The 13,001-nt window shown below is 38.2% G+C and overlaps 1 protein-coding gene and 1 pseudogene across 1 annotated transcript; both read right to left on the bottom strand.

Moving 5' to 3' along the window:
- Window positions 1–2,226: 2,226 nt before the first annotated feature.
- Window positions 2,227–5,668, bottom strand: LOC121718219 (annotated as a pseudogene).
- A 759-nt stretch (window positions 5,669–6,427) lies between these two features.
- LOC121718218 (intelectin-like) lies at window positions 6,428–11,805 on the bottom strand. Its single transcript, XM_042103144.1, has 7 exons — window positions 11,625–11,805; window positions 11,158–11,283; window positions 9,707–9,954; window positions 9,277–9,435; window positions 8,513–8,633; window positions 7,903–8,006; window positions 6,428–6,985 (listed from the first exon to the last, which is right to left on the bottom strand). The coding sequence occupies exons 1-7, from the start codon at window positions 11,689–11,691 to the stop codon at window positions 6,833–6,835; spliced, it is 978 nt and encodes a 325-aa protein (XP_041959078.1). The 5' UTR covers window positions 11,692–11,805; the 3' UTR covers window positions 6,428–6,832.
- Window positions 11,806–13,001: the final 1,196 nt, after the last annotated feature.

Genomic DNA, 13,001 nt, shown 5'->3' with positions numbered 1-13,001 from the left:
GAGAGAGAAAAAAACAGGAGGCCGATATCGTCTCAAAAGAGCTAAAAACTGACCAGAACCTCGGACTGACGAGCCAAGAGAGTGGAGTCGAGGTGTGTGTAACTTTCCAAAGTGCTGTACTACCTTGTGATTGTATTTTACAGATCAGATCTTACCCAGCGTTTTAGAGAAGTAGCCGCCAAAGCCCTCAGAACCATTTAGGAAGAAAAAAAATGTATTTATGCAATGCAAGTCTGAAGTTATTGTTACGCATTTGTAGGTGTGTTTTCCTTATCATATTATGCTTATTCATTCACCTAGGTTTTAACAGTCTTGAACAACATATTTACCTTATGTAACTTTTAAAACAGCATCAGACGCCAAAAAAAAATGGTGTCCGTTGCATCATGATGGCCGACCTGGGTTGCTAATGCACCCAGTTATTTTTGAAATCTCTTTCTTCCGTTCTGTTTTTTATCTAATGAGGTAGCGTGTTAGTTTGAACGGGGCCTTCGTGGTGCTGTAGAGCAGTGCGGTTCTTCCCTGTGGTCAGGCTTTACTGACATATCAGCACCTACATCTGACCCATTAAGTGATTTGCACATTTAAGGTTTTATGAGGACGAATGGTTGACCATGGCTATGTACATGTGATGTTGGAGAATCTGAAGAACTCTGAAATCCCTAGTCATCCAAGACCCCCCCCAGTCTGTATGTATGTCTGTATAATTCAGATCTGTTTGTTATCAAATACCATGCTCATATGCAGACAATAGGAAATTGTAAATGAAAAATAAACTGAAAATAATGACGTAACCAATCCTACCTATCAGACTGACATGGGAGTGTATACTGAGCTCCAGTCATATGCCGTTCTCAGTGAGGTTGTGAACTGACTTGAGCCCTGATGCCCTCTGTGATCTTTTAAAGTACTTACATTTTATCTGAGCTTTTTTATAGAAGCTTGCAAAATATTTTATTTTCCTCGAAGGTTGCAAACAAATCTGTAAGAATCTGCACCATCAGGAAAATAAGATGCCCTACATTGGCTGTCCATGATGAATTTGATCATTTTCAACTGTAGATATGTTTATTAACGTATGCATTTTGTCACATGCAGGAAAACCCTTTAGTGCAGTTTCTGCAACATTGTGTTTAATTTATATATTACACTGCCTTCAGTTTTTACTTTGTAACTCCTGTCTGTCAATAACTGCCAGTATGTATTGGCCTTAAGAGAGGAAGAGGATGATGATGTTTGCAGAGGGAGTGCCCTCATTTTGTGCTATTTATAGACGAGTCCGGAGTTGTTTGTCTTGGTTGTTGTTGTTGTCGTCCTTTTGTTTTGTCTGACTCTGTTTTGTTCTCATGTGTCTTGGTCAACATGCAGGTGTGTCTGTAGTTTGTGTCTGTTGCTGTTACTCCAGCGGACAGGTTCTGCGGCGGGACTGTGATCTCGTACATGTCTCTTTGCCTGTCTGTCTGTTACTAATACCAGAAGGGCTTTCGTTGCATTTAAAGACTTTCACGCTACATTGCAATACAACAAAGCCAAATACAGACAAGGAAGCTGAGAAATAAAACTCATTAATCTAACAAAGCCATGTGTGTTCCTTTCACATTTTATGCACATCTGTTCAAGTTGAATTCAGTTGATTTATCATTGAACATTGAATACTAATCGGAATACTATACTATTCTGAATAAAATCCTGCATTTCAATTATCTCAGACTATGCCTGAAGGACCATATGTACCAGTGCTGGAAAAACAGTGCCCTCTTCTGGTGAAAAGTGTGTAGGAATTTGAACAACCTGGGGCGTTTTTGTACAGGGTGAACTTTGTTTTTGCATGTTAGAGCAGTTTTACCAACCAGTACAAACATGTTCACTACATGCACATTTGGTTATTTAATTTTGAGTGTTCAGTACATGGAGAAACCAAACATTTGTCCCATAATGAGTTAATATTGATGGTAGCATTAAATAGCATAAATACTTCTGAACTCCGTGGTGAAGTGGAAGTCATGTCTTCCCATGGTTTACTGTCTAAACTAAAATCCTGACCCTGCCCAAGCAAGACATTGAACCTCAAATAGATCCTGGTGTGCTGCCTCTTGCCATTGGATATGAGTGACCGTAGTGTGAAAGAGCATTGGAGAGCATTCACCACAGCGCTAGTCCATTTATGACCAGTAGGCCTACAGTATGTTGAGAGAATAAGGAAAAAGACATTCAAGTACAAGATTCTGCGTGTAGCCTGTTGTTAGTTGAATGCTTATTTTATGTGCTTATACAAGTGTAATGGCAGGAAATTAACAGATGAATGCACTGAAGCCTGAAAAGAAAGCTCTATAAGTAGAGGAGACTAATCTAACTGTAATGTGGACCTCAGCAATAAGATAACCAGAAACGAGGGGGTGAGAAATATCTTTCAGCAGATTTACACCATCTTTCCACTACTTACTATGGGATAGAAATGTAAAATATCAGAAACGTAGGCTGCCTGTCCCCGAGCGGACCATTGATTAATTCCCAAACATTGTATCTTGTTCATCTGTGGAACCTCAGTGTTATTGTGGAGACTCAGCGGTAGAAAAGCAACACTGCAGCTTCAGTCATCTCTCTGGATGAGCTGCACCCGCTATGTGTCCCATAACCATCCCAGTCAAAGCTTGTGAAGTCGCCACACTGCCGAGCAGCTTCAGGAAAGTGTCCCCCACCACCAATGCAATACTGAAAAATAAAATGAAGGAATACAGTACAGTATGATGATGGCATAACTCACAGTTTACATTACGCTATACACACTTTCAAAGAAGGCACGTTATATTGTGGTAAGACAAATAAAAACCCTGGGAGGTGCGGAAAGCTCTTGCAAGTAGACAGCTGTTTAGGAGGTTTGTTTTAAAGGTCATTAAAATTGTGTTGTGGTCATTCTTACATGCTCAGTGTTGCACCCAGTGGGTTTGACTCCAGAACAGATGGCCATTGCTGCCCTTTTGTTGTTGAACACACTGAAGGTGATGAAACCAGGAAGCTGGAACTCATCTGTGGGAAAATATCACATCATCATCCAAGTCCAGCATGGGCAGATATTTCTAAACAGGCACCGCATACAGTACTGTGTTCTTTTTTGAGAAATATTAGAATTATAACCGCTCAATTCAATATAATTGCCTTTGAATGTTGTTTAATAGTGGTATGGTGTATAGGTTACGATATTCTCTTTTTGACAAAAATATTAGAAATAGTGGGTTTAATTTAAAATTGTAACAAAAAACCCAAGAAAATTGTTCATACTTCTAGAATTTGGAGCATACAAGTCTCTTGTGGTGTCAGCATTTCCGTAATCATACACCACAGGAATAGACGGTCCATTGTTGGTGCCACATGCTCCAATGTTGTACCTCACTGGGAAGCGCTAAAAAGTTATGAAAGAGGGACTTTTGAAGAATGTTAAAAATTGACTTTGTATGTGTCTTAGTGTCACTTTGGTTGCGAGCAAATGTATTTGTGTGTGTGTGTCTTTAGCACTTCATGCACCTTGAAGAGTTGGTAGAGGTTTCCTCCATGCAGTGTGAGGAAGCTTGTTCTGTGTGGTATCGAGGACTGAAGCAATGGTCCAGTTCTGTAGTGGAGCGTTGTTACGGACATGGCAAATAGACACATCTCCTGCTATGATGTCATAGTAGCCAGGATTCTGTTAATAAGTACAAAAAATACATATTTTCGTACCAGCTACATTGTCAGAGGAATGGCATGGAGTGAAATGGAGTTTCTTTTTAACAATATCATATCATATAAAAATGCAAATGCAATTCACAAACAGGAAAAAAATAATTTAATTCCACCAATCTGTCATTTCCAACCAGTCAAGTGGTGTATAGCTTTTTTATGAATTGCTGCTTAGATATTCAGATCATGTATGCCATGAACCCATACACATACTGATAAATTATCATCATTATTTTTTCCATTTTAAATTGTTTGTAAGCCTCACAAAAACTGAGTGCTACTGTTGGGGGTCCAGAGGGGAAATGTTTTGTGTGTTTCTGTGGTAACATTTTAATTCTTATGATTAATATTGTCAATTAAAAGTTTGTATGTTTTAGTATTTGCACACTCATGACATAGCACACATTGCACACATTCAGTCTGCTGTCAGGGAAAATGTCTTGGAGAGTATCTCCAGGCCTGTAGATGGCACCCTGGGAGGGAGGGACGGGGATGGGGGCAGGTACCATATATCTGGTATATGGTTTGCCACCATTAACCATGTGGCCATGGCTTTTTAGTGAGGTTACAAAGGAATGAATTGGTTGCTAAATGTTGTGTTTATTCTCACCACATGTATATTATGAAAGGGGTTAATGCTGTAAATGTGTGTGTTAATCAATTTAATGTTGAGTGTGTTTGAACATTGTTAAACATGTTTGAATATTTAAGTATTTATATTTAATGTTGAGTGTGTCTGAACATTGTTGGACATGTTTGAATAGTTGAGTATTGATGCTTAAAGTATTTTAACTAATAAATGAATGCCAGTGTGCAACACCTGATCCTTGCCTTGTCCGTTCTCTTTGTATTTTAAGATCAAGCAAGAGAACGTGGTTGTGCTGTGCCCCAAGCTCCCCTAGACTTGGAGGCCGGTAATATTACCACTGATTTTACCTTGTAGTCATCACATGTTGCCCCCTCTGCAGTCCCAAAGGTGTTCAGGTTGGCCCATGTGCCCTCTCCATCAGGGCGTGTGGGATTGCTTCCCTGCTCGCTGGACCACCGGTCCCCCACAGTGCATTTCCCATAGATGTTGTTCTCGTGTACACTGGCCACCAGAGTCCAGCCACCACCTGCTGTGGTCATGTCACAGTACGTCTGGTACAGCACCCCATTGGACGTGCTGAGGTAGTACAGGCCATCTGAAATCCAGTCACACATGATCAGTAAAAAATGCTGCACCATCAGTAAAAAAGACCACATGATCAGTAAAAAAGACCACATGATCAGTAGAAAAGACCACACCATAAGTAAAAAAGGACCACACTATCAGTAAAAAAGGACCGCATGATCAGTAAAAAAAAGACCATCAGAAAAAAAACACATGATCAGTAAAAAAGACCACATGATTAGTAAAAAAGACCACATGACATATACAGGTGCTCACTGTATGCTAGATCCAGTTTAATTAAATTAGTGCAGAAAGAACATTTTATTTCATAATAAAAATGAAGGGCTGCTCACCTTCTTGAACACCATATTTCTGTTGAATATCTTTGCAGCTACGTGCAACAAAACCAAACCTGCTCATAATTTTTTGAAGTTGGACATTTGACTTCTCAAGAATATCACCTGCCAAAAGAAAAAAGTCTTATTCACAGTAAACTGTTTTTATTAATTATGCAATATTCCACCAATTTGTGTGCAGGATTATTAACATACTGTGAAACAGACAAAGAAAACAAAAACAGCTGTCATAATAAGACATTTGACATTTGAATATAGCATCAGAGATGAGACGTACACTCTTTCACCTAGTCTTTACCTTAGAAAAACAAAGCTATCCACTCTTGTTATTTAGTATTGTTAAAATAGGATTTCTGAGAATCTTACCTGTTAGACTCTCAGTGGGTTGGGATGACCGTGTTAGCCATGTCAGCTGCAGGAGACCTCGCAACATGTTTGACAGACAAAATGATGGAGACACAAACAACTACGCACTACGAACTATTCACAGTAGTGCTGTTTGCAGCAATGGTTCCAAGGTCAGCAAAGCAAAAATACTATGAAGTGGAACGTTGGACAATGAAATTTGCCTTTGGCTGGTTTTCTCTGTGGTCAGTCATTGTTACGAAATAGGCGGAAAAGTAAATTTGGAAGTCAAGCATTTTTTTGTGAAGATGATTAAATACAAGTTAGAAGCTTCCTTTTCTGCACTTTTAAAACAAACCAAAGCCAGAATACAAGCAGGTTATTATACAATCAACCAATCAAAGTGAGAACAGATACTGTAGTGTGCATAGGCCTATTCCTCTCTCCACAGCAACAGTTTGGGCACAAGGTCTCTTCATCTGTAATCTCTACAATCTCTCTTTCATTGTATTCTATGTTTCAGTGATACATTTTATGGATCAGCTTTAGTATTTAACAATAAACATAGATAAGTTACTTTGATGTGATTTTGTCCTTAGGCCTCAGGCAATGTGTGTGAAAGTCTGTGTTGCCTGCCTGTCATACTATACTGTACAATTACATAAGTGATGAGTGTAGCCCTCAGTATTATGATATATATATATATATATATATATATATATATATAGGGTTATAACTAACCCAAACCAGTTTTTTGTTTGTATTTTATATATTTATGTATATTTTATGTCTTGTAGGTTGTCCATGATCAGTGTGGTGGAAGTATGTGGGCTTATAAAAGGAGAACTGAAACTCAGTGTACTTTTATTAACTTTATTTGTGAGTCTTTTTGCCTTTAATCGAGAGTAGAGCTTGTCAGGAAATGATTGGCAGAGAGAGATAGGGGTAGGATCAGGAAATCAGACAAGATGCAAGATCCAAAAAACGAAATAGATTTCACTTGTAATATAAATTCAAGATTTTGATGCACTTTGCATGTCGGTACTGGGGAAATAACAGATGAATGCACTGACACTCAAAATAAAGCTCTTTAGCCAGCCAGAAGAGGAGACAACCCCAAACCCTAGGTAGGTTAATATCGGACAACCTTAAACCTAAAACAGCACAAATGTTCACACAAAATGTCCTTATAAGTGCATCATTTCATTCCTAAACATGATCTGTCACATTCATTTGTGGACCCAGAGTTTTATTGTAGAGAGAATCAGCGATAAAAAAACAGTACTGCAGCTTCAATCAGCTCTCTGGATGAACTCCATTTCACGTTGGTCCCATAACCATCCCAGTCAAAGGCTGTGAAGTCGCCACACTGACGAGGAGCAGCTTCAGGGAAGTGTCCCCCACCACCAATGCAAAACTGAAAAATATTACACACGTTATACACACTTTACAAAAACGCACAGTATATTGCAGCAAGCCACATGCATATTACAGATGTAAGAGAGGGTGAAGGTACTGTACTTATTGTGACTCACAATGAAACACTCATAGTCACACAAGCTATTGTTTCTCTCTCTTCAAAACATAAAGTAAAACTGCTAGTAAAACCTACAGTTAGAACTAAACATGGTGAAGCAGCTTTTAGCTGCTATGCGGCTCAGCTGTGGAACCAACTTTCGGATGACATTAAAAAGGCCCCAACTGTAGCCAGTTTTAAATCTAGACTTAAGACCAAACTGTTCTCAGACGCTTTCTGCTAACTGTGCCGAGTTACAAATTCTGAATCTGCCTCGATAATTATTCTACTTTGTCTTTTATTACTTTTTTTACTACTTTTGCCTTTGTTTTTGCTTACTAATTATTCTTTATTTTTAAATGATTTTACCTTGTGTTTTATGTTTTCTTTTTATTATGATCTTTACCTTTTAACTATTCTTTGACTATATTGCCCTTCTATGCTTTTATTTGTTATTATCGTTTGGTTTTGTTTATGTAAAGCACATTGAATGACCTCTGTGTATGAAATGTGCTATATAAATAAACTTGACTTGACTTGACTTGACTTGAAAGTTGCGTTAAAGGTGACTAATTTGGACACCATGTTCACCGTATCAACTTTACAAACTGAACGAAATACTGTCTTGATTTAACATATTTAATGTGTGTGAGCAACCAATGTCCACGTTACAATTGAGTAAATCCAATGCAATACATTATTAGTGTATGATGATCTGAAACTGTTTCAAATGATGCACTGGGAAGTGTGGCAAGTCAAATGCATAAAGGTAGGAACAGCTAGAAAGATCATTAAATTAAGGTTTTGGAAATTCTTACAGTTTCAGTGTTGCATCCAGTGGGTTTGACTCCAGAACAGATGGCCATTGCTGCCCTCTCGTAGTTGAATACTCTGAAGGTGATGAAGCCAGGTAGAAACTCAACTGTGGGAAAGTAAAACAAAACATGAGTTCTGTACAAATAATTCTACACAGGCAGCATACACTGTTTTCTCTTGTGAAATAATAGAATTACAGCTGAATTCAATTTAATTCCTAATTTAAACAACAATTCCAGTCTAAGAACAACCTAAGGTTTATTTTTGGATGATAACAAGATGAACTAGGTTCAGAAAACCATTGCTCATCTATGCTATGGAGAGGGTCTCTGCAGACAAACTGAAGCATTTTTCCTTTATGTAAGTATTTTTCCTTTATGTAAAGAAGTGTAAAGAAAGGGTATAAAAAAGGTCTACATTAGCATTACCTTACCATTACTCTATCCATACAAGTAGATAGCATTATCATTCAAAAATAGACCCTAGGTTGTTCTTTGATTCTATTGATACATGGGTACATACTCTGAGATCAAATATTATAAAAAGTGGCTTTAATTCAGAATTAATAACATATCATAAGCATCATAATAATATAATAATACATCTTCTTACTTCTAGCATTTGGAGCATACAAGTCTCTTGTGGTGTCAGCATTTCCGTAATCATACACCACAGGAATAGACGGTCCATTGTTGGTGCCACATGCTCCAATGTTGTACCTCACTGGGTAGCGCTAAATCAATGATTAAAAATGTGATTAAAGAGGGACATGAAGGAAAACAATGTGAAAATAACTACTAAACTATTTTATTCAACCTGAGGAAACTTCACTGTCACAACAGCACTGTCTAGTGCAAGCAAACACACACACACACACACACACACACACACACACACACAGCACATACATAAAATTAAAATAAATAATATCAGTTTTCTATAGCCATTTCTAAGTGTGCACAGCTTTCTCTGTCTCTAGTTCTGTGATCCAAAAACAAGGGTCTAGGGTCTATTTTTTTGGCTGATAATAACAAGTGTAAACATTGAGGACCAAAATGATGTTAATCAGAGTAGTTTTGAGTAGTAGAAAAAATAGTAATAGCAATAGTAAAATACTTTTTTTTGTCTGCAGGGACCCTCCCCCTGGAGTATAGAAATATTATGATGTGTTGAGCCTAATCAGTGGCTTAAGGTAGCAGCTTTGACATAGAGTTGCCCTCAAGCTATGCTATATGCTATTTCCTTGCAAAGTCCGGTCTAACTCAAAATCACTCAGATTATTTTTGGTCCCCAACAAAAGTTTACACTCGTTATCATCCATACTTAGACCATATGTTGTTTTAAGACCAGAGTTCTGCTTTAAGTGTTTCATGCACCTTGAAGAGTTGGTAGAGGTTTCCTCCATGCAGAGTGAGGAAGCTTGTTTCTGTGTGGTATCGTAGGGTAGGGGCAATAGTCCAGTGCTGTAGTGGAACGTTGTTCTGGACATGCCAAACAGACACATCTTCCGCTATGATGTCAAAGTAACCAGGATTCTGTAAAGGTCCAGGAAGATGAGCTGCAAGGACCGTGACTCAACTCAACTCTTGCTTCTTTTATAATAATAATATTCTACTATTATAGCCACAGGTGGTCCAATGAAATATTAAGAGTGTGAGACCAGGTGTATAGCCATACCACTGTCACTTGTATATTATTGATTTTATATTTTCCAATATTTTGTGTCATGAATCCATACAAATACTGATAAATTATCATCATTATTTATTTGTTGTAAGTCTGCTAGTGAGTAGGTGCCCTTGTTACCTTGTAGTCATCACATGTTGCCCCCTCTGCAGTCCCAAAGGTGTTCAGGTTGGCCCATGTGCCCTCTCCATCAGGGCGGTTGGGATTGCTTCCCTGCTCGCTGGACCACCGGTCCCCCATAGTGCATTTCCCATAGATGTTGTTCTCGTGTACACTGGCCACCAGAGTCCAGCCACCACCTGCTGTGGTCATGTCACAGTACGTCTGGTACAGCACCCCACTGGACGTGCTGAGGTAGTACAGGCCATCTGAAATCCAGTCACACATCATCAGTAAAAAGACCACATGATCAGTAAAAAAGGCCACATGATCAGTAAAAAGTCCAGATGATCAGTAAAAAAGACCGCATCATCAGTAAAAAAGACCACAATGAGTCAAAAAGACCACGCCATCAGTAAAAAAGACCACATCATCATTAAAAAAGACCACACCATCAGTAAAAAAGGACCACACCATCAGTAAAAAGACCACACCATCAGTAAAAAAAAACACACAATCAGTAAGAAAGACCACACAATCAGTAAGAAAGACCACACCATCAGTAAAAAAGACCACATGGTCTGTAAAAAATGACCAGTAAAAAGAGACCACATGATCAGTAAAAGACCATATAATCAGTAAAGAAAACCAAATGATCAGTAAAAAAGACCACACCATCATTAAAAAAGACCACATGATCAGTAAAAAGTCCACATGATCAGTAAAAAAAGACCACACCGTCATAAAATAGACCACAGGATCAGTAAAAAAGGCAGCGCCATCAGTAAAAAAGACCACACTACCAGTAAAACAGACCACATGATCGGTAAAAAAAGACCACATGATCGGTAAAAAAGACCACATCATCAGTAAAAGAGACCAGATGATCAGTAAAAAAGGTCACATGATCAGTAAAAGACCCCATAATCAGTAAAAAAAGACCCCATGATCAGTAAAAAGGACCACATGATCAGTAAAAAACCCTACATTTTTTATGTAGGTGCACACAGTATGCTAGATCCAGTTTAATTAAATTAGTGCAGAAAGAGCATTTTATTTCATAGTGTAAAGGAATTATTATTATCATTGTATAAAACACCTGTGTAAACAGATATATAAATCATCTCTGTAATCAAAAATATTATGCTGAGTTTCAAGGACACAGAGTTCGAGTTGGGACACACAGGAAAAGGCCCCCCGCATCTGAGTGTGTCTGTGCGTAGGTTTTGAGGAAAGTCGCGCTGGAGGAGATAGATGTCTGGCATCCTGTTTCTTTGTGTATCTGTACAATAAAAGACACTGCTTTTGGGCTGCAGGTTCAGAGACTGATGGTGAGGGGTTTCATACCTTTCACTAGCACTCTCTCCTCGTGGCGCCGAGAGTCTGTGAGCAAACCAATACTACGTGTTGTGGTTCTTGTGTCTATATGTTGAGGTAAATTCCTTGACACATAGCAAAAATGAAGGGCTCACCTTCTTGAACACCATATTTCTGTTGAATGTCTTTGCAGCTACGTGCAACAATGCCAAACTTGCTCAGAACTTTTTCTAGTTCCTGATTTGTGTTGCTGATATTAATACCAAGGGAATTTCCAACTCCTAAAAGAGAAATGACAATGACCTTAGATTTATAAGGAAGCAATAAAAAATTAAACATTATTATTATTATTATTAGTAGTAGTAGTAGTATTACATGATTCCATTCTGTGTTCAATAATTATATATATTTCATCAATCTGTTTGCAGGATTATTTGTGGAATAAACAAGCAAACAAAAAAACTAAACAGTTCTCACAATCATCCCATTTGACACTGAGTGATACGTCATCAGAAAAGGGACATACTTCTTTCTCCTACTATGCATTTTTTTTAAATTAAATAACAAAGCTGTCTACTTTATTTTCGAAATATTGCTACAAAATGATTTCAAATAATCTTACCTTGTAGACACTCAGTGGGTTGGAATGTCAGTGTTAGCCATGTTAGCAGGAGAAGCCCTTGCAACATGTTTGAATAACAAAAAAGGACTGAGACACAAACAACTATAGTGACATTCACAGCAGTGCTGCTATTTGTTGCCAAGTTTGTGTCCAAGGTAAGCAAAGCAGAAGGACAATGACTGATATGAAGCAATGACTTGAGACTTTGGCTTGAGGATGTGGCTGTGGTCAATCGTTACGAAATACGGAGATCAGGGGGTATTCCAAGTACATGGTTTAGTGACAGACCTGGGTAAGTTAACTCAGAGTAAGGGGTAAACCTCCTAGATCTGTATGGCTTCATTCTCCTTACAAAACAATGCCATAGGGCTCTTGTTGTAGGAGGTTTACCACTTACTCTGAGTTAACTTACCCAGGTTTGTCACTAAAACTTTCTTGAATTTCCCCTTGGGGATCAATAAAGTATGTATCTATCTATCTATCTATCTATCTATCTATCTATCTAAAACTTGGAATAAGTTTGATTGCCAGATCCTTTGGCAATCAAGCTGCTTTGAATAAATACAAGCTTAGAAGCCATCCCAAAATAAATCAAAACAAAACTCCAATTGCAAGTTATTAGTGAGACAGTCAAGGCAATTACATTTTGCTTTATTAGATTATGGTCTGTTTCTCTCTGCCTCAGCAACAACTTGGGATCAAAGTAGGCTAACTCTCTCCATCTTTGTGAGCTTTCTTTCATTTTGTATTCCAAGTTTAAGTGATACAATAGACTGCATAGAACAGTCTGAGTGCTATTTGATGAGTTTGCTTTGAAATTCACATATTTGATAAGTTCCTTCTGCTCCACTCCATTACAGACAGAATACCAGGGCTCTGACCCCTTCCAATCCCTTTTTGGTTAAAACCTGTTTACACTCTTCTGAAGGGAGTTTGCATTAGCAACAAAATGCTTTATAATGTGTTGGGCATAAACATACATAAAAATAAATCGCTATTTTCAAACCACTTACATAGTTCAAAATATAGCCTTACGCTTCAGGGGTAGTGTCCCTTGGGTTTCTACACATAACCCAGTGTATTTCAAGTATTTTGAAAGTGTACAGAGAGGCTAACAAAGAGGGTTTCTGAAGGCAACACATTGCCTTACTTCTGTTTCGATATAGCGTCAAATCAGCAGGCACGTTCGACTTCCTCCAGCATTGTGCAAATCTGGCTGAACGTGATGCATGTTTGTATTGTAAGATTCAGCCAGATCTGCACAGTGCTGTAAGATGTTGTACAACCCAGGTTGTTTTAACTCCGGAATTTCCCTTTAAGTTACCCCATACTTTTTTTTAAAAACAGTAGCCTAGTGTATTTACCATCTGGCCTCAG

This window comes from Alosa sapidissima, chromosome 9 (genome assembly GCF_018492685.1).
Source record: "Alosa sapidissima isolate fAloSap1 chromosome 9, fAloSap1.pri, whole genome shotgun sequence".
Lineage (NCBI taxonomy): Eukaryota > Metazoa > Chordata > Actinopteri > Clupeiformes > Clupeidae > Alosa > Alosa sapidissima.
The sequence above is the reverse complement of the archived record's forward strand: the minus strand, read 5'-3'. Positions and strand labels throughout refer to the sequence as shown.